The sequence below is a fragment of the Numenius arquata genome, chromosome 1, assembly GCF_964106895.1.
Source record: "Numenius arquata chromosome 1, bNumArq3.hap1.1, whole genome shotgun sequence".
NCBI classification, from domain to species: Eukaryota; Metazoa; Chordata; class Aves; order Charadriiformes; family Scolopacidae; genus Numenius; species Numenius arquata.
Window position 1 is genome coordinate 69,200,063 of NC_133576.1, and position 23,228 is coordinate 69,223,290.

The 23,228-nt window shown below is 38.1% G+C and overlaps 1 protein-coding gene across 1 annotated transcript in view; it reads right to left on the reverse strand.

Annotated features, from left to right (window-relative positions):
- Window positions 1-8,572: 8,572 nt before the first annotated feature.
- VWA3B (von Willebrand factor A domain containing 3B) overlaps window positions 8,573-23,228 on the reverse strand; it is a 74,997-nt gene continuing 60,341 nt past the window's right edge. The window contains exons 23-28 of the mRNA XM_074152505.1: window positions 21,731-21,851; window positions 20,730-20,854; window positions 19,527-19,664; window positions 18,908-19,005; window positions 13,934-14,175; window positions 8,573-8,811 (exon numbers count right to left, since the gene is read on the reverse strand). Coding sequence (XP_074008606.1) covers window positions 8,573-8,811; window positions 13,934-14,175; window positions 18,908-19,005; window positions 19,527-19,664; window positions 20,730-20,854; window positions 21,731-21,851 — 963 coding nt within the window. The remainder of the gene's footprint in view (window positions 8,812-13,933; window positions 14,176-18,907; window positions 19,006-19,526; window positions 19,665-20,729; window positions 20,855-21,730; window positions 21,852-23,228) is intronic.

Here is a 23,228-nt window from a genome sequence, read left to right on the forward strand (position 1 = left end):
ATTTATGGCTACAGTATTCATGACCACCATATCGATACCCTGAATCACTGGATTTTCCTCCAGCTCAGCTCAGTTAGATGCTAAATCGATATCCTGGACACACACATACTCCTCACCAAGTGTTTGCATTTAGATTTCAACTCTCAAACGAAAATTCTCAAGTGTGGGTCTTACCACTGACTTGGCTAACTTTGTTTTGTATGGTTTTGTTCATAAAAACCCATTTAGGTCAAAAATGAGACACTTTTTTAAAGCATTATATAGTGATAAGTATCAGGTGAATATTATGGGAATTAACAGAAGTCATGTATATTTGTCTGGGGGCCCCAAAGTTATCTGGGGCCACTGCTGGAAAGATCAAAACTGCAATGCCATTAGGCTCAGTATTATATAGCTTATAAGGAGCCCTTGTAGAAGTATTCATACTTTAATTCAAGAAAAAAAGGCAAAATCACAGTATAAGTGCATGTAGATACAATGTATAATAAAAGAAAACTTTCTTATTGATTACCTACTCCACCTCAGCCACTACGTGAAAATTCTCACGTTTGTCTTTGCCAGTTTCTGGGAAGGAGTGGAATGGACCTCTCAGCTTCTCCCTGACTCCTTTGAAGTTAAAAAGCGCTTGCCAAAGCACATACAAACCACATACACACAGGTTCACATATATACAGGAACAAAAGTTTCAGTGGGAGACACAGTCAATGGTGGGAGGCGAGGAATAATGTGTTCAGTGCTTTGGAATGCTCTGAACTTCAAGACTTTTGCGGTCAGATGGTATGGGTTATGGTTAAAACTGGTTAGACCATTATTTGAATGCGCTGATCTCTTTTTAAGCAATACAGAGTAGGTGGGCTTGGAAAACGGAGAAAAATAGACCACAAATTACTAGTCAACCACCAGCTTGTCACTATGAAAGTTCCTCTCGGTGGACTAGATTCCATCCTGCACAAAGTGTCACATTTATAAGAGGGAGGATGCCCAAAATGCCCACCAACTACAGAAAACAATGGGCCTTTGCTCTTTTGTGCCATTTGGAAAGCACATCCTCTTAAGCTTTTCTCTTGAGTGTAACCCATTTCTCTGTGGCAGTAAAATACACAATCACCTCCTGCTGCTCTTACAGCCAGAATTAAGCAGAAGATCTATGGTACAAAAAGGAGAGAGAAGAGGCAAAGAAATTTAATTTTGACAAGGAAGACATGAAGGAAGTCTATGTGTAGCTTTTGTGCTCGGGATGAAAGCGCACGGTGACAGTGTATAGCTGCTCTTTGACCACAAGGGCTGGCAGAGCTGCATGGGACTAGCAAGCACAGCACCACTTGTCCCAGCCAACGCTAACATGGCTAAATGCATTTAGCCATATATTTAATTAAGAGAACAAACAGACCAACGCTCAGCTGCCAGCACTGCAGGCATACTCACAATGTAATTGTCTGAAAACATATTTCTAAATTCATGTGCCAAAAAATATTTAAGCACTCAGTACCAAGCTGTCAAGTTGAAGCGCTGCCTCTTCCTTGGCAAGGATAGGTCTGAGTTTCCTTCGTGCTGTAAAGCAGCTGCATAAAAGCAGGGTTGATGGCAAACCTTGGCAGGAACTTGCGAAACATTTTTTCTCTGCTGATAAACCTCTTATAATATATCCACAGGCAAGTTACATATGACCCCATGTCACCAGTCTTGATGTGAATGAAAAACTGGCCAGTAAGTACCTCAATATGCTTCTGCTCAGAAAAAAATACAGATACCAAAATAAGTACTGAAAGCCGTAACACCCTGCCTTGGTATCTAGTCTGCAACCATTCTATGACTTATCTATTCAATCCAACAGCATCTTGCCTTTTTATGGGTGACTCAGATTCAGTATCCATGACCTCCTACAACAGCAATCCCTACAAAAACTTGCCTAGCCCCTGTGCTTTGTATACTTATTTGTATATTTCTATTTTTTAATACTTTAGTACGCCTAGCAAGGGCAAAGCTCTTTCAGTTCAAGGTGACTTTCATGTTAGATCAATGAAAACAACAGGAAAGAATAAACAGGCAGCATCTGTGGGTGGTAAATGAATGCAGTATGTGGGAAAAGACTTTCAGAACAAAGCCAGGCTCTGCAGACAGGCAGAGAAGATGAAAAATGTGAAGAATAGTAGAAATAAACCAAAACATTTTCAGCTATATTCCCCATCTGTATTCGCTGCATTGCCTGAATTTACTCCCAACACACATTTCTTGGTAAAAGATTTGGTTTTTGCATTTTAGCCATGGAAAGTGAGTAGATTCACAGTATGTTGTCTCAGAAAGAGCATGGGGAAATGGTAATCCTACAGATTGCTGGTATGTAAGGACACCACAGCCCATCAGAAATCACCACTCATAGAATCATAAAATCATCTAGGTTGGAAGGGACCTGTAAGATCATCGAGCCCAACCATTAACCACACTGGCACTGCCAAAAACACCACTGAACCATGTCCCTCAGCATCCCATCTACACGTCTTTTAAATACCTCCAGGGATGGCGATTCAACCACTGTCCTGAACAGCCTGTTCCAATGCTTGATAACCCTTTCGGTGAAGAAATTTTTCCTAATATCCAATCTAAACCTCCCTTGGCATACATCCTTTTGGCCTATTGCTTGTTACTTGGGAGAAGAGACCGACTCCCATCTCGCTACACCCTCCTTTCAGGCAGTTGTAGAAAGCGATAAGGTCTCCCCTCAGCCCTCCTTTCCTCCAGGCTAAACAACCTCAGTTCCCTCAGCTTCTCCTCGTAAGACTTGGGCTCTAGACCCCTCACCAGCTTCATTGCCCTTCTCTGGGCATGCTCCAAACATGTTCCCAGCAAACACAGTCCCATTTCACCTCAGCAAGCAGGGAAACTAATGTCCCACAGACCAAAGGGCCCCGTACTGCAGAGCTAGACCCTGCAATAGAGCTGGTTGGAGTGGAAGAAGAACTGGGCAAAAAGAGCTGGTGTTTAGTTTAGGCCACAGATGTGTTTGTATTTGTTTGCTTCTAACCTTTTCTTTCAACCCTTTAATTAGAAGACCAAGCTTACAATGTGCTGAAATCAACCTTCACATGGTTTTGCCCTTCAGCATGTTTTCTACTAAATTGGAACCTTGGTACTACTGAGCCCGTTTGAGGTGTGTCTCTCCAGAAGCAGCAAGGCTTCCTCGGCAAACCTCATCTCGTGACTTGGTCAGGGACAGCACTTGCTTAGTGCTGTTGGCCTGGCTCCAGGCCCAGCGTGAGGAGGACTGTCATTGTTAACTGCTCGGTTTTGAAGAGTAGCCAGCATAAAAGCCTGCAACCTTTTCTGCCAACCACCCCCTCCTCCCAGGAGAAGCATCTCACAGCTGGGGGGAAAACCTCAGGTTTGATGCTAATACCTCCATTTATCAACAGTAGGTAGTTACAGGTGACCCCAGATGCACTTGGAGCAGCATGAATGTGTGATTAAGAGCAGCTATGTGATTTCTCATGGTGTCGTTTATCAAAGGACTGAGCCCTTTGGAACTCAGTTGTATTTATGCAGCAGCCAAGCTAGCAGTGTTCTCACTAGGCAAGAAAGGAATCACAGAATCAACAAAACACTTAGGTTGGAAAAGACCTTTAAGATCATCAAGTCCAACTGTAAGGAAATAGCCATGGAGGAAAAGGTCCTTTGCATACCTGTGCAGATTGACTCAAAGTTTCCTATATAAACTTTTTTCCATGAAGCTGTCCTTATACACGGAAGATAGGACATTGATCTGATTTCATGGTTCCACAACAGAGTAGGAGGTTACTGATGACTTTCTAAAGGAATTAAATCTCAAAAACTTTTCCACTTCCTTCAGCTGGTCTCATAAAAGCCTTTACACTCATTTCCCCTTTATCCTCACTTCCCTTGGACCTCAGGAGTTTCATGATCACACTACCAATATGACAGTTAATTAGCAGGTTTTCTCTTCCTACACCTTTCTTTTGCTCAACTGAGCAGTCCCATATGAAAACATCTTCTTTACTTTCTTATGCAGCACCAATGAATGCATGTAATGCTGAATGTCAGGGGCCAAATCCCAATCCCTGGAGTCCGGAGTTTGATCCAGCATGACAAATACAGGTGGGGGCGAATATAACTTTTTGTTGTTGTTGTTGTTTTTTGTTTTTTGTTTGTTTGTTTGTTTGTTTGTTTTATAGGCTATTTTTCTGTATCAAAAAGAAACAGAAATGTGGAGGGAAGTGAATAGGGCAAGTACCATCTCAGTGGTTGGAAAAGAATCACATAGAAGAAGTCTGAGCACAGCCTTGGCCAGTCCCAAAGCCCACCACTGCCAACTTTGTATGAGGCAGTGCAAGGAACCAGCAACCTGGATTTTCAGTGATCTGGTTATGCTCTGTTGACAGAGCCTGAAATTAGGCCGTCCTGGTCAAGCTCAGCCATCTGGCAAATCTAATTGGAAAATTCATCTTGTTGACAGACCACTAGAATAATAGCTGCCTCTTTAAAACAGAGCAGTGGAAAGAAGAAAGCATATGAAAGTATAACCTTCCTGGACATCTGCAGCATGGTGTGGAACTCAGGACAGAGCTTGTGTTGTACAAACGGACCAATAGGAACATTCCAATGAAAAGAATAAATCATCCTGACAATCCCCAGGCTTAACACAAAGCAATGCAACAAAACGTTTAACCAAACTCAGGCAGGAAAAAGGTTTTGTGGGCCGCAGTAGGGAAAATTAATAAATGTGCACCATGACAGGTGCTTCTTGAGGTCAGACTGCGTGCCCAGAAAGGACCAGTGAAATGGATCCTTAATAACAAGTGAAAAGGGAACTCATTCATCACCATCCATATCTCTATAATATATCAATCTTTAAACGTAGCTTGTCTAAGGACCAACAATGATTGATGATCACCCTTTATGCAGAAGAGAAATTTGCCATTCAGACTACCTGTGCTGCCAGTTTTGATCCTGTGCTTGGTTAACCTTGCTGTTTGTATTTCTCACAAAGTTGTATTGCACCCAGTGGAATGCTAAGGGAACTTCAGACATTTTTTCAAGGGAATACCAGTCTTTGTCACTGTGGGGTGGTGTACAATCTATCTGCATATAATTGACCAATATGTACTTGCAAAATTAGCCCACACTCCAGGTTCAGGTCATTGGAATTGCACACATTCAGCCTCAAATACACAGTAGTCACAAGAGACATAGGTGAGATGGTCATGTCAATGCTGAATTAGTCTGATTGAGATGTATCTTCTTCTCTAAAAATGTGAGCTTGTAGGTTCCAAAGTTCATGCGATTGAAAGCTGTACTTGAGGGAAAAGTAGATTTTCTGTTCAACAAACTTTTCATTGAGATGTCTTTTCTACCCAAATTTATAGGGCTTTTCTGTTCATTGGTAGTGCCATTTCCTCCAGAAAACCAAGCTGTTCATATCCACAATAGAAATACTTCTTCCCAGCTATCCTCGCTTAAAATTTCATGGATGCTGTGGTATAATGATATCACTTCCAATTTTCCCTCTGGGTAGAACAGATGATTCCCTATAACAGTGACTCCCTATAACCAGTGACTCTGTGTGTGTGCCAGCACCATTTTCTAAGAGAAAACTCCAGAACATCATGGAGTAAGTAAGGAGCCTGAGCTGCAGAACAGAAGGTAACATGAACTACTCCAACTGCAACTTCCAGAACAGACCATTTCAGAATTACAGTTTTTTCCAGGTTTGAGTCTTCCCTAATCAGGCTAGGCAGAAATTTCAACAATCTCTCTCACATCCCATTGAAGTATCCTGGCTGCAAGGTCATTCTCCATAAACTCCATAATTCTCCTTTACTAAATAAAAATATCTGTATGCCTTTTTTTCTGCTCCACACTGAGACAGAAACAGGTATCAAAACCCTCAAAATTTTCCCAAAACTGATATCTCAGTGTTGTCCTGGGAAATACTTTTCTGCACAGACAGTGGGTAGGATTTTCCTGGCCAAGTGTACACCTGAACTAGCTGCCTAGAGTAGGCACTTGTAATATGCCTAAAGGAAGTGCCCGAGAGGAGATGTCTAAAATATATCCTCAAAGACTCTGTTTGCCTCCATCGACTACACAAATACAATTTTTTTTATGTACTCTCTCCTGAATGATGGCATGAGGCTATTCTCATTTCAAATTAATGGCTATTAAAAATGTGAAGCACAGAGCGGGGCTTGAGATTTTCAGTGTGCTTGTATATAGAGGCACAGCCAGTAGATCGAGCCCAAGAGAAGCAGGGTATTAAGTATGGTACTTGTAGTTCTCCTACAGCAGGGGACACCCATTCATCTGAAAATGATGAAAATAACCTTCTCCTCCTCTGGTAGCTCTTTGAGTTTTGGGAATAAGCACCACAAGCAGCTTCAGATGTTGTCTCCACACTGGCCTCAAGGGAGACTCTACCAGCTTTGCAATAAACCAAACATGATCTTCCTGCGTCTGTAAAATCCAAACAGAATGTTTCACGCACTCCATTGTACTGGGAATCTACCGCAGAAGAACAAGGTATTAGCAGCATAGAAAGACCTTTGGTGGGAGCTGAGCATTTCACGGTGTTTGGAACGTCTTCTGTTCATTGCTCTGTCTCTATTAGATGTCAGGGCCAAAAAGTCAATGTTCTTGCCATCATATGGTTACATCATGTTAACTGAAATATTTAGAGTTCAGGAGAAGTGTGCTGCACGAATTAGAGATCCCTCATTGAAAGAAGACACTTCCTCACTATTATTCCAAATGGACACATATACATAGAAAGACCATAAGAGAAGCTGTATGGTAAAACGCCTGGGTTCCAACCAACCCCAACTTAGAATATTCTTTCTTAAGCAGAGGAAATGTCTTCTGTATTTCTGTACCACTCATTTTGCCACTGATGGAAATTATTTCCCCATGTATCTATGCAAAAGCCTCCCTAACAACATCCAGAATTCTATTCTCAGCTGCAAGAGATGTCCTTGGCTCACCATATCACTGCCTGTCAGGGCCCTAGAGTCCCTGGGTACAGCTGGTACAGCTATTACAGCACCCCTGTCACTGCCATTTGAAATCTGCAGTAACGACGTCGCACTCTAGGCATCCAGAGGAGCCAGGACAGCCAGACACTGTCTTGTAAGGTGAAATTGTCTCTATTACTCTTTGTTTAAGCATGCAGCAATCTTTAATATTTGTTAATTCATTCAGAAAGATATGTGGAACACAATAATGAAGCAATATTAATCTAAGAATAGTCTTAATCTGAAAAAGACATCTAAAAAGAGAGAATCAAAGTGTGGAGGAGGTAACAAAGGGCAAAAAAAAAAGACCTGAGATATTACTGCTACATCAAAGCAGAAGAATATCCTCGCAGTCAGATCCAGTTATAAATGTGTCATTTATCTGAAACACAAAAAAAGGTCTGTGATTAAATTGGCTATCGTAAAAGCTGGAATTCACAGAATAAAAACGTACCACTAGATTACAATATATACATGTGTATACATTTATTGGCCACCTTCTGTTTCTGTTTGGTTAAGTGTATTTTTTCAACTTCATTTTACCTCAAATGTAAAGATGAATACATACCTCTGCCTGGAAATTGCATGGGTATCTAAAGTCAAGCTTGTGAGAATCTTTAACATCCAATCACTTTGATATGCCAAAAATATTAGGAATCTATCTTCACCTTCCTAACCGAAAGCCCTAGACAACCATACAGTTGTGTCACTACATCCACAAGTCATACTTTGGTTGAGGTGAGGATATAAAGTGCTAAACACACTCCATTCTCCCGATTCTTTGTCATTTCAAATGTCATGTCTTGGACAGCGAATATCACATTAAATTTGTTAGAGAGAGAAAATGAATCTTTATTTGGATTTTTTTTTTTTTTTTTTACTGGGTTCAGTCACCTATCTGTTATTTGGGAGCTAAGGGTAAAGATGCTTCTAAACGTGTCTAGGTGCAATTCCTGCTTTCATTTATAGTACCATAACACTGAAGCAATTCCTCTGCCTTCAGAGTAGCCCTGGCTTTACATCCAGTATCATAGAGAAGAACTCAACCTGTGGTCTAACCCTGTGTTACTAAAGTTAGTCTTCAAGGGCAAAGCACCTCATCTGTGTTCTCATGGGACAGTCCCCATCAGTGGAAAAGCTTAAGACAGATACATATAGAAGTCAGCACCAGTGGAAAACCAGGTAGGCTCCCTGCAACAGGTCTTCCGAGATTCCTGGCAGACTGAGTCTGTGAAACAGGAGTTTTGGAAAAAGGCATTTCATAAGAAAGGCCAATGGTTAATAAATCAAATAGGTCTACTGCAAAAAAAAGGATACTCAGACAATACAATTTTCCATTCTCTCTTCTAATATTGATACTTTTCAGTAGAACAACTGAAATTCTGACACTGCTTTTCTTTCATACCTCCAAAGAAAGTCTGCAAAATCATAAATAACTTAGCATTAACTAGCCAGTTTATTTTTTATTCAAGAAATAAAATTTCAGTTACAGGTGCTAAAAATCTTTCCTATCTGCAGCCTCATCCGTTCCTCACAAACTCCATCACGCACCCTTAACGTGGCTTCCTTTGCTCTGCACTGTGCTGCTGATGCTGTCTTGCCAATCCTTGCTGCTCAATGTTGACTCTAATAACTCTGGTGATGTTGCTTTTGCCAGCCTCCGGAGACTTTTCTACAGCTGGACTGTGCAAGCAACTGGGATGTTTTGGTGAGCTGGTAGCTGAAGCGCTCAGAGACTGTGGAGTTTGATGCCTTGATGAACACCAGGATGATGAAATGGAGAATGAAGATGCTAGGAGAGAACAGATACTCTTTAGTTAGAGAAAAAATTAACCCACCTTGAGTGTAACAATTCAACACCACCCCAACACACACCCTGAAATTTATCATGGAACAAATGACTCCATGAGTATGGCAACAGAGCAACAGTGTTGTGTAAAGAGGCTTTTCACCGCTTTCCTTTTTGTTCTCATCCTCACAAGTTCAAACCAGTCTCCTTTTAAGTATTGCCATTTTCTAAGCTTGTAGCTGTTGTTATTCACATGCCAATCTTTGTTCTTACTCCTCCTCAGGAATCATCTTTTGGCCACTGGTGGGGACAGTATCCAAGCTGCATGGACCGCTGTCTGACCCAGTACAGCCATGCTTATCTTCTCTGGTTTGCTATTAACAATACTGTGTCACTGAAAAGTCACTTTTTACAATCATATCAAATGACACCACCAACTACTAGGCATTCTTCTGGCACAAAATTATGACAATCATAATGAATGATTGGCAAAAAAAACCAGAAGCTGGAGGAAAAATGAAAGAGAATAAAATAGGAAGAAACAAAGTAAACAAAATCATATACTCTATTTTGCTTCATGTATTTCTTTAGGGGGGACTTGGAGGCTTTAAATGATCATATAAGGAACACTGGTGTAGTAGAAAACAAAACTGTGGGAAGCATCTGAAGAATAAAAACATGATATACAGGGTGGGGAAGCAACAACACAGATTGAGTACATAGAGAGTATGAGATTTAAGTATGCTTAGTTTTAGGAACGTTGATCATTCATAGCTACCACTGAAAACCCTGAAGCTGAGGGTTTAAAAATCAAAAGCATGCCTCTGAAATTTGTCTCACACATGCATAACAGCAGCACTTAGATGTACAAAAGGAACATTCTGACTCTTCTTGGGCAACCTAAGAGACAGGAATCTGGAGTTCACCTGTGTGAGGGTCAGGAAATTTCTTGTCTGTATCCTATAAGATGACAGTATCTGTTTGCAGTACAAAAACATTGCTGGAATAAAATACTGAAAGGTATCGTGGCCATAATGCTACCTTCAATGAAATGAAACATGCACTGTTAAATGAGTGTTCCCCATCACACACAATTCACTGTTTATTTTCTTTACCCACTGCATGTGCCCTCTATGTACATTCCCAAGATGCTGAAAGAAACCATTCTGGACAGAATTGCCCTTCCTCTCCACCCTCAGATATCTCAACAGATGCCTTCTTCACCAATGGAATTGCACTTTCTTCCCTTGCACGTCTCCATGTTTCATTCATTATGGGGAAAGAGACAGTAAGTTTAAAACATTTTCCTCTTTCAATAAGTGGAAACCCCGACAGAAGAGAGAGTCATTTAGGCCAAGTTGTAACATGCTATCAACAGAAAAACAAAAGCTAAATCTGGAGGCTGTTGGGGAGCCCTTAACAACACACAGCTGCAGTAAGTAACAGATGCAAGCATAGCTGAATTGACATCAACTGCTTATTAAACAAGCCATGACCAACAGATGGGAACACTGCTTTATTATGATAGCCTTCTCCAAAGGCTGAATGAACTAACTGGAAAATGAGATTGGAAAACAAGTGGGTGCTAAAAATGTGAAATCCTACTGTGGGAAATACAGCTAAACCACTAGACTGCCAGGTGCCACAGCTGTTACACTCTTGAACCCTATTCAGAGGAACTAGATTTGCCACAGAAAAGGCTAGAAAATTATCATTTTCAAAGGTCTCCCACCTACTCCACAGTGGCAGTTATAGTAATTATCAGTGCAATTACTTCAAGTTACATCTTATTAAAAATTAAAAAGCAGATTTGGGCTCTGCTAGCTATGATTTGCTAATGCATCAGGCAATGCAGTCTATCACTGTGTATCATACATGTACTTCACTCTGATTTTTTTTTCTGATTTAGTTTTTCACTAGATCACCATTATGGAAAATCAGCAAGGAAATCATGTGAAATGAACATTGATTTCAGGCATTACCAAACAGAGGGAAGACTAGAAAGACAGGGAGAAGAATTTTTCTATAGAAATAAATACATCGTTTTTAAAGTATCTATAAAAACAATGATTGCAATAACCAATGACGGATTTAAGTATTGATGATCTTGTTCAATCTAATAGTATTATTCAAGTTATTTACACAAAGAATCATGAGCCCACTAACAGTCAATGAGAATTTGCCAGGACTTCATTCACTCCCTTATAAACATACAGAGCTAATACAATAAGAGCAGCAACCATATACATTAAAAAATAATGTGTTAAATATAATAGTTCTGGAATAAATAAGACAAAATTACACATCAAAACAATAACGAAGCCAACATATGCTAACTAGCTAACACAATCACTAAATCTTTATTCACTCCTGTTAAAGTTGTTTCCATGAGTGGGAACAACAGGAACAGGTTGCTGATTCCTCCTAACAACCAGGAATATTTTAGTTGAGCACAAACCAAACCACAAACATTCCAAAATGCTCCATTATTTCATACAGGACTCACAGCTCTGTGGAAGTATAAGGCTTCATGTAAATACAAGGCTTCATCAACCACCTATATAAGAGCGATGTAGCTGAATCCACATTATCTAGGGGAGCACAAAAATCCATCTCTATATTGGACAATGGTCATTCAAGGTCAGGAGTACTTACTTCCTCACTTAACAGACAACTGTTATATGAAGCCAGCAGAACTATAGGAAGAAGTGTTGATTAACACATGGAGTAGTTACAAAACACAGCCCAATCAGCTTATTAAAAAAATATATATTTATCTGGAGAGTTCATAAGAAGTGACAAGACAAACCTTTGGAAATGAAATGTAGAAATTGCTGATGGCATGGAATGCTTTTAACACATTACACACATACTAACATTCACAGAAAACTATTGTGCATAAATATGAAGAAAAAACCTTTACTTCAGGCAAATAGATCACGAGTACTGAGCTTTTTTGAAAGTTATTCAGGTACTAGATATTACAAGAAAGAGAATATGTGAGAAGATTATGCATCTTTCAGATAAAACATTTCCCAGTTTTACAGACTGCTTTTAGAAATCTTGAAGAAATAAGTATAACCTAGTTACTGTAAAAGATATTTAACTACCAAAGTTATTAGTTTTAACTGTTAATGGTATTTATAGGTATTCAGAACATTTCTCCGAGATGCTGACTATTTTTAAAAAAATCTGCCTTTGTTACAAATACTCAAGAAGTATTGGAAACAACTACAACGAAAATCAGGTAAGGGATCACTCTGATGAACATTTGTGTGTGCAGCATACGAAGGGCAATAATCAAGATTTCAGGGTTACGTAGGTGTCTGAAGATGAAAACAGGGTGTTTCAGCTCATAAGTACTTCTGCAATTTAGGCTCCTGACTTGAATATCCAGCCTTCTTTGAGCATTATGAAAACTCCTTGAAGGGAAAGTGCATTACTAGGTACCAAAGATTTTCTATATCTTGTCCATAGAGACTAACTGAACAATTCTATGGCACAGTAGAGCTTTCCAACACCTCACTCATGCTATTCAACACTTATTCATATCGATATAATTAAATATGACAACTTCTGAGGGTAAGTGTTAACCTGTATAGGTGAATCTCACAAGCCTGGTCCACAGCACATATTGGACTGCCAGGCAGTAAGTGTAAACTAACAGTTCATACTAGACTTGAACCTTGAGCAGAAGGAAAAAACAATGCCAGGCAAATTTGTATTCTTTACTGTCTTCACCCTTTAAAATTATGTCCAGTATTAACACCATTAAAATAGATGTGTGTCAGGGGTCAAGTAACACATTCGATATAATTTACAAAATTATATACACAAAATGCTATTAAATACTTAGCATAGTTTGAAAATGGAACAAATATCACCCAGAGAGGGTGCACCCAAATACACAATCACATACAGAGACTGGATAGTTATCTGACAAAACTCTGTGAGCATGACCATACAGTCTTATTTAACACCTCCATCAGCTCTCTGACTTTCCCTTTTCTGATAAAACACAGAGGACCTCTAAATGAAAATACATTTAAGCTTAAAAAAAGTCATATCCAAAGTGCACGGTGTCATCAGAAGAGGACAAGGTTCCCTCTTTAGTATGTTTGACCTGCATACCACCTTGAAGTCTTGTTAGAGTCTCAATAGAGTACTATGAGATTATTTGGTAAAGCTAGGCAGGATTCAAGTGCTAGATAGCCACTGCTCTCATTTAGTATTTCCTTCAACCTGCATGGAATCAGTAACAGGACTTGCTGGTCACATTCTGACCAGGCCATTCCAAAAATGCAGTGGCACCATAATACCCATTATAAGCAATGTAAGTGGAATTTGCAATCTTTAAAAGATGAGTGAGAACATAGAAGGAAAGTTCAGAGGAGCCAAATCAAGTTGATTGACAGCATGATGACTGAGTGAATCTATAATTCACTGCTTCTGGAAGTAAATAATTAATGCAGATGTTGAGAACATGTTTAGTACAAGGAGATACAACTAGCAGGTATGGAAAAAATCTTGTTATCTTTCTACTGACAGTAGGATCTTTAAAATGAAGAGTTGAATGTGGCATGTAATGGCATACCTACACTAGCACAAGTCTCTGCTGCAGAGTGACAGGGAGCGTTAATACTGATGTCAGCTTTAAATAAGCTAGCTCAGACACTAAAAACTCTTTAACCTCTGAAGCATCAAGCTCTATATGCAATAATTCAATGCCTGCAATATAGACATACCTTTAATCTAATAAGTAACAAACAGTAGAGGTCCTGGAATACATATTCTCCTTTCTAGCAGGTACTAGGGTTGGTGTTACTGCATCTTTGTTGCTACTATAAGTGTTAGGGAAATTAAGACAGCACATGCTGGAACATGCTTTATTCAGTTCTTTCCTTTGCTGTGGAAACACATGCTGAGAATGATCAGTGTGAAGAATGGTTTCCAAAGGAGGTGAAAGAACCCCATCACAAAGGACATGTGAAAGCATCCAGAAAAGATAATGCAGAACCCTTGTTCCTTGTGTGGGGATAAACCCAGGCCTTGTGTGGGGATAAACAAGGCCCACCAGAACTGTTTAATCCATAATATTTATGATTTTCCAGAGCTACTTCTTTACCTTCAAATTCTTTTTCATTGCTAGACAGTGAATTTCTTTCTCTCTCTTTTACTTTCCTTCTGGAGACAAACAAAACATCATCAGAGTCTGACATCCTCTCCCTGGGATGTCTTTTGTCTTCAGCTCTTCTCTTCTTTTTCTTTTTTCCCTTATCTTCTTTCACAATAGTTTCCTTTGCTTCTTCTCCTCCTTCATCTTCCACAGATGAGTGAGGATAGGGCTTTGTGGTCTCTCTGTCCAGGCTAGAAAATCAGAGAAGGAAATTCACTAAGCTAAAAGCGCACATATCATATACTATTTTAAATCCTTTTTTATATGACATAGATTTCCCCTTTTCCCACACCTCCCAGTACTAACAAGGGAAAGGCTTATCACACCCTTGACCATTTGACAGGGCTATAAATGTCTTACAATTCAGCTTCCTTTTTATTTATAAAATAAGTAAAGAAGAACCTAAAACACAGCATGCACAGTTTCACTCTCTTATTTCTGTAGGTACTGTATATCTTGCTAGCCTATTGCATACAATGTTTCCTCTTTAAAAAAATCTGGATAGTATTCCTGGTAATCTCAATTCTAGTATGATTCAGCAAGAATTCATACCCTTAGTATCCTTCATAGACAGTCCACCACCAGCCCGCTCTTAAGATTTCTAAAATTTGTAGAATAGTTATGAAGCAAAACACAGTTACAGATGTCTCCTTTCACTGCACTAAGGCCCAAATTATCAGAAGTGCTTTGGTACCTAAAATTGAAACAAATATTTAGGCACCCAGCTTTACTGACAAGAGAAAGGCTCCTAAATACCCTTCTGTCTCTGGCCCCTAGTTCTGTCTACCTCTTATGGCCCCAAAAAGATTTGGGCAAAAATTGTCTTTTATGGTGTGGACCCAGAGCCTGTGGTGTTTTACTTTGCATATGGAATTTGTTAGTTACATTTGCAGACTGCTTGTTCTGCCATAAGTCTTTCCTTCCACTGTGATGGTAGGAAAACACCCCAAACAGATGTTAGCATCCATTATTAAAATTATGAGAGCTGCATTAGTACCTCTAATGATTAGTGGATGAAGCATGACCCCTAGTACACACCACTTAAACATCAAAAGACAATCCCAAAGAACCCAGAGCTAAAGATTCAGCCAAAGTATTGTAATACAACATCTGTGTGCACTGTGGACCCCTTGGCAACAGGGGACCCTGGGCTATCCCTTTTACTTTTTAGTCGCTTACTTCTACAAAACTTAGCACACAAAGATTGTATCTTTTTGAGCTTCTAATATCGCATTGCATTCAAACTTCTTGTTTCCTTTCAACTTTCAAGTGTTGTTTCTATCAACAATATCAGCATGTTCTTATTATATCTGCATGCACCAATGAGCAATATGCTGCACTGTTCCCCTCTGATAAGTATGATATAGAAGGTAGGCATCTATTTTAGAATATAATAAATAATAAGTTTCAGTGCGAAGCACACTTCCATTTCCCCTGAAAGGTAGGACCTCTACTGGAAACTCCAATTCAATCTGGGCTGGAGCATTGCCATAGAATTTCTAATACTCATAACTGATTAACGTGTAACGAATGAAACAGTTGTTTGATGGCTTTAAACATACACACCTCCTCACAAAAGCAAAACAATCACTCAACATGGCATACTGGTTACACAAAGAAACAAATATAAAGTAAAATCATGGACAGCACCAGCTTTTTATGATGCAGCCACTGAGTCAATGCCCAGAAGAGGACATTATGTATGTCTATGCGATACTAAAGTGACACGTTAAGCAGCAAGAAAGAAATGAGATTTCACTTTACAAGTACATGGCTTTACAGAGAACTCAAAACGTACCTGAGAATGTTACAAGCAGAAGATAAACATTCTGAATTAGTAAATGCATTGTAAGGGACTGTATACTCAAATCTTACAAAGCCATTTACTGTAAAGAGTTACAGATCCAAGAAGTAGGAAACTTAAAAGACTCTTAATTATAAAAGCTCTATAGCATCAGGCTTTTATTGCTAATTCTTGAAAAACAGACTAAAAATTCAGCAGAACCAGATATGATACATAATGTGGAAAAATATGAAGATAAATATATTGCAGTAGATGATAAAGTTGGGAGTGTGAAAAAGAAGGTGCTGTGATTCTGGCAGCAGAATTGTGGAATACTGTGGATCAGTAGTGATCACCAAGGTTTTTATTGGCACACCAATGCACTTCATCTGGGTACCTGGGGATTAGGCCTATGTTGCCAATATGCTAAAAATTTCTATTTATGTAGTTTATCCTACGCCAACAGAGGACCCTGGGAATCCCAAAGGCTCAAATATGTCTAGTTCAGGGCTGTAAGTGGGTATCTAAGTTAAGAGAGTCTCAGTTTTACATGCTCAGCTCTCTCTGTCATTTCTTATTAGCTGTTTTACACATTTCATTGCACTCTGGGCTATAAATCTCAACATTCAGTATACATCCATGGAGCCAAAGCATCTAAATTGCATTCTCAGAGCTGCCAAATGCTCAGATGTTACTGCTCTGAGCCCCATGTCGTTCCTTTGTGTATCTGGGCCTTGGTGTCCTTAAAACACTAGCAATCAGATGCAAGTAACAGCATTTGAAATAGCATTGTTTGGAGGCACTTGTTCCTTTAATGGGGGTAATGTGAGGACAATCTGAATAGTGCTATCCTCAAAAATAGAGACATTTTGCAGTAAAAATATTGTCATTTCAAATATGGTGGTTTGTTTCTAAAATCTACAACTGCTGCAAGAAAAACCAGAAATGATGTAGTGAAAACTTCAGACATTAAAGCAAGTGTAACACATTGGTATGCTCAATCAGTGTGCTTGCAAAATTTGTGCTCTATTCCAGGTCATGCTAGAAACTGTTTTAGTTTGGTTTAAGGGGGATAAAATGAATGCCTTAACTGAGAGTCCATTATTTTGTGCTGTGGCAACAATATTGTCTGGAATATTTTATTTAGATTTCATTAATTTCAATCATCTGCTATACAAATTGGCCAGTGCATTTATAACCAAATCAGTGTTTAATAGCTGGAAACACTTTCTAGAAATTCACATTTAATATGACTTGAATATGCAGTTTGACATACTATTTTACCTAGAGATGTGCCAGATTTGATATCACTTCATCTAAAATTTAGATCTAATGAGTACATTTATTTCTCGTTTGCAAAAAATTAATGCATTCATTTCAGTCACTTCTCCAAAGAATTCCTCTGTTTGCCAGTGAATAACTCAATTTTCTCATCATTTGTACTAACAACAGTAAGTCATCTTGCCAATAAAGTCTGTTTGGAGAATTAATATTAAATTTGATATTAAAGCACTCAGTCATGAAAAAAAGCATGTAGAATAGAAGCCACTCTTATTGTTTATGCATTTAGTCACATCTTTTCTTAATAAGGTACTTCATTTAGAATATAATCCAACTCAGTGGAAGGGAAAAGCTTCCACTGATTTTGCTGGAACTCAGCTCAATTATATACCTGCCTGTTTTCAACTGGTTGTATGTATTAAGTAGGAAACCATGGTCTTCAGGTTTACTTTTCAGTGAAAAGAGGCTACTATCACATAGGTGATCTGGCCTGGAAAAAAGGCATTGATGCATTTCCAGACTTGGAATTCTGCTCAGTTAAGTGGGGGTATCCATTTGTTTATGTGCTGTGGCTGCAAACTGGCAGAAGAACAAGCTACAAACTGTGCTGGAATCACTATTAGAAAATGCGTGGGAAAGAGGGCTTGAATCAGTGTTGCTTTTTTGGTCCATCATTCTCAGGTAATCCATAGATCAGCCCACAACTGGTACACTCACCCACCATTTTTAGATATAATCTTTAACACTGATCATCATATTAGAACATTTCAATAAAAACAAAGAACTTCTGAAATTGCCTTTAAAGGTGAGATTTGTCCTGTTTGTGCAACCTCTTGGGAATAAATCTCCCATGACAGAGATTATACAATTCTTTGGCAGTGATGCCCATACTATGTTGACATACAGAGAAGAGGAAACCCTTCAGTCTAGAATCCCCATGCGATGTCAAGGCAGATAGAAGTTTCAAATCAAAAGTATATGTTTTCTCATACAAAACATGAAAATGTATAGCTCCTTCTGGGAAAAGGCTATGGATGATAAAGGTTTACATGCTTCAAAAAATAACCACACAAATTTGTGGAAGAAAAATCCATCAAGGCTGGCAGAGACTCCAATTCTGCTTCAGAAAATCCTTAAATCACAAATTGCTGGAGGTTAGGAATGTATTCTGGAGAAATATCACTAGATGATTATTGTGATCTTATTCTGCTTCCTAAGATCTGTTGGTGCTAGCTGTCAGAGTTTGTTGGTGCTCTGAAGGTTATCACAATCCAATGCTATTAGAACTTAATACAAGATGAAAACATAATCCACATTCACTTGGAACCATTGCACATTCAGCACACACTTCGCATCGGAAAAATGTTACCCCTGCTGTACGTAGTTCTGCAGAACTTAAGCAGGGGCTCGTATTTATCCTACATGCTCTCTCCCCATCATTCCCCAGATTTAAGGCCCGTAGAAGATACAGTATCTTAGAAACAACTTGCGATTTAATGTATAGCTTTACATCACCATGTATATCTTAACAGAAAAATAAGGTCTACAACAAATAGAAAGCCCGTCTCCCCTTTCAGCAATCCTCTAACAGCTTCCTGTGGCTAAGCTTCAAACCATCACATCCTACCAATGTTTCCACAGTGAAAACAGGGCAATAAATTGCCATATAATAAAATGGTAGGACAGACCATTAATGCTCTTCTAATTGACATGCTTGTGGGTCAAATCCCTTGGTTGCATGTATAGAGCAAGTCAGTTCACAACAACTAGAGTACTACATACCAAAATCTGACAGCATAATGCAACATTTACAATTCTCATAAAATAACTTTTATAAATTTACATTCAAGCATACTCACGTCATATAATCCACCATCTGCACCATTTTTATATACCGACAGGAAAAGGCATACTTTGTCTGGCTGATTTTAATAAGCCCACTTCTTACACATTGTTCCTGCAATAACACAATCAACATTCATCTAATTTAAATCTAAATCTCAAAAACAATGAAGATACATATGTATAAAAAGTCAACTTAATGTTACTATAATCAACTTCTAAACATCAATGATAAAAGTTTCAAGTGCAAAGTACATTTTCTTAATATGCACTATGAAAAATATAGTGAAATTATCATAATGGCTTACAAACAAACATACATAATGAAATGAACTGAAGACTACACTGAGTGTGATAAAACACCCTGTGTTTCTCATTTTGAGCAGCATGGAGCTTGTGAAAGCCACCAAATGTATTATAGAGGAAAAACCAGTATGATTTAAGAAAAAAATATCCTACAGAATTCCTGGTTCATGTCTGTTACAAGAGCTCTTCATTGAGCCCTCAAATCTGGTTAGCTGGAGACAGGGACTGGGACAGTGTGCTTATTAGCTTGGAAAATTATATCTGCCTCATCAGAAACAGAACAATGGTCATACCATTGCCAAATTGGTATCATCTTCTAGGTCTACTTACTTTCCTGTTGTTGAACATCAGAACTGTGTAGAGTTTATCACCTGGTTCCACCCTCTCTGGCGTTGCTATGACAATGGCAGGTGCATAATATTCATTTCCTGTCTGTGTGCCTGTTCTGGCAAACACATAGTCTCCAACCTGCATACCAGGAAAGCATCGGTTTGCAAGAACCGTGTAACTTGTAAGTTTTACGAGACATAAAAGGTAAATACAAAGATGTTTTTACATGAATCACCATTCTAACACGTTCCTATGCTTTAATATGGATCTCTAAAAGAAAAGAATAAAAATTTGGTCCTTGCATGTACTGATAACTCACAATTTCCACTGAATTCTGGCTCAACTACAAAGTCAAACTGAATGAGGAAAGTCTTACAACTCTTCATTCCCTTGGACTTTGCGCAAATTTATAAATTTTTAGTAAGTTTTTAACCAACCTTGGGAATTCCAAAAACTGACACAGAAGTCACAATTTTCTATCAAATTCTGCAGATCTTCTCTAGAATTAAATTCCCCCCCTACAGAATATCAGGAACTACCTGATCCATATTTGCCTTCATTTCAAAGGGAAAAAAAAAAGCTTTAAGGGTAACAAAACAGTTATAAAAATGCTTTTTGTATTCAAAACAGATGAGTGAATTCTGTACCCTTTCTGTATCCATCATCACTCTTCTGTGTAAAATAAGAATCATCTGAAAAACCAACTGTGATTACAGATAGTCAGCTGATAAATTTTAAATAAAAGTAGAAATGGAATATGAATTAATTATTTTTTTCATTACTGTTATTTGCCTTAGTATAAGGTTATTTGCTGGATTTAAAATATTCTGTGAAAAACAAATGCTTATAACCTGCTGCACATCACATTATGTGTAAAAGGCTCTCCTTGATTTGTAATCTACGCGCTAGGAAACAATCATTCTGCTCACCTTTCTTCTAGACGTAGCCAGATATTCATTTTTTATAAAGAAAATAATATAGACTTCTACTAAACAAAGGAGTAGGACTACAATGAAAACAAGCTATAAACAGTTGAAAAATAACATGTTGAAAATGGTATGATATTACTATCACTAAAACCTCTTCTTTCAAATGAATAGATGCATTTAAAATATTTAAAAATCTATTCTTTATTCCATGTGTGACCAAATGAACAAAATCTAAAATGCGTATTTGCTGTCATAAAAAAATACAATTTTTCACCTGCAGATATGGGCATGGCATAGCACCTCCCACAGGTATGGTGAATTTCACAGGTACAATCCAGGTCTCCCCATTGCTGAAGTCAACAAGTGCACAGGTAGAACTGATATTCTTTATCACTGTTCCTAAAAAACAACACAATAAAATACTCAAACAATTTTTCTTTTATCTCTTGTGGAAATTGTTTAAAGATCCTATAGGCCGTGACACATCACTGAGGTCAAACGTGTCTATAATATACATTCTCCATTTTCATTTAGCTAGGGCAAGCTGTGCTAGGGCAATAAAGAAATTTGTACCTAAAAAAACCACAGTCTTAGTAACCATTATGAATAATGCCATGAAAATAAAATGAAGAATCATTTTCAAGCCCAGGTCTAAAATCTGTAAGCTGATCAGGTGGATGACTGATGACATAATGAAACTATTATCACAGTTAAGAATATGCAATTTTAAAAAACAAACAAGTAAAGGTAACACAAAAATAAACACACACACACAGGATTATTTTTTTTTCTTTGTGAATCAACAGGACACAATTTTACCTACTAATCATTCTGGCCCAAAACTCAGCAAAGAGGCAGAAACATTTAATGAATTCTTTGAATACACACAAAGACTTGGCTTTTGCCAAACGCTCAACAGAAACATTCAAGGGAGACATCGAAGAGGGATAGATTGATACTCTCGGATACTCAGTTACTTATAATCATAGAATCATAGAATTGCCTAGGTTGGAAGGGACGTTTTGGATCATCTTAAGGATTTCCTTCTATACTCTTCTTATATAAATGTATCATTGCTTTCTCACTTTACAAAATGCAAATCTTTTTATAAAAGTATATATGTGCACAGAAAAGACATATATTGATTTTTCATGAATATGCACATGTAATATTAAATCTGATTAAGGCAGAAGTAGTTAATTATGACCAAAACTAATGTTTTATCAGTATTAAGAAACTCTAAATAATATTTGAAATGTGGACAAAAATATATACCTGGATAATAAAATCCCGTGACGTCTGATCTTGCAATCACCTTTTGCCTTTTGTGAGCCACAAATACTTGGCCTTTTTGTCTTTTTTTAGACTTTGACTTCACAGTTTGTTCTTCAGGACCCTGTAATTCGATACAATTATTTTTTCCACAACAACTAAGCCAGTCACCCTCAAACTATCTTTTGGAATTAACTAATTAGCTAAAAATTTAGGCAAGGTAATGTTATGACCCCTGTCAATAATTCACAGTAAACTGGAATTATTTTAAACATTCAGAATAATTATAAAGAGAGGAAGTTATGTTACAGGAAGTACTTATGGATAAGATAGTCTAAGAGTTTTCACTATAAAATCCTGTTTTACGTGGTCATAACAATACCTATATTTTCAAGTGTTCAGGCAGGAGTTCACTTACATGAATTATAGCTCTGGCTGCTATTTTCCTAAAAAAAACATTTTATAAAGTTGTACAATTCATATTCAAGGATGAGGTTAGGAAAAATCGATTGATTTTGCAGAATAAGTGAAGGTGCTACACACATCCATTTTGTCCAGTTAGGTGGGTCTTCACAATAATCTTATTTTCATTAAAAGTACCTCACTGTATGGAATAACTGATTAAACAAATCAAATACAGAACCAAAGAATTTTAAAAAAAATCTTGGAGTGTCTAGAAAAAATGTTTATTTACAAGCTATAAATCAAAAATTAAAATTTTCAGCCGTTCTAAAACATTCCAGCTTAGCAAAATATTAAACCATGTTTTCCAGAGCTGCCACTATCCATCATTCTGCTCTACTAGTTTGAGTTCTTCATACCCTAATTCTCCTCTTTGGGGCCCAACTGCCCAGACTACAGCTCCTGTAACATACCACAGCCGCACATAACACTGGAGCTTACTGCTGAATTGCTCATAAATAAGTCTGGGGGACCATGCACCAGACGGTGAGAACTGAAATACCAATGGGGCTCGCTGTATGTGGACCAGCTCAACTCCTAGTTGAAGTCAGTGACTGCAATTAGTAGTAACTGAATGAAGAATGCAAAAAGCACCACAGATCTCACGCAACAACTGAGGAAGAGGGCTGTGGGAAACACAGTATGTGAAAAATAGTTCAAGACTGACAAATCCCAAGTGGCTCTCTGTAAAAATACACTGTCAGGCTTTCCGAGCTTCTGCGTACTTGACTTTACATTCACCATATTCTTTTACCTTAAAGCCTTTTATGTCTCGCACTAACATTGTATGGAGTCTCAGTGTTATTTGCCTTTAATGAAATCATGTTCCGGAATCCCTGTTGCTTTGTTTTTTCTTTTTTTTAACAAGAAAGAATTTCTTCCCATTCACGGCATCTCTCTTACAGGAAGTTTTGAGACAATCAGAATATTGCACGCATATGTCAGAATGTGAACGAATATCTTACATTTTGTTTTCCTGAGAAAATTCAGAAAACTGATGATATAAAAACATTTTCTTTCTAATATTGAAAAGTCTCTG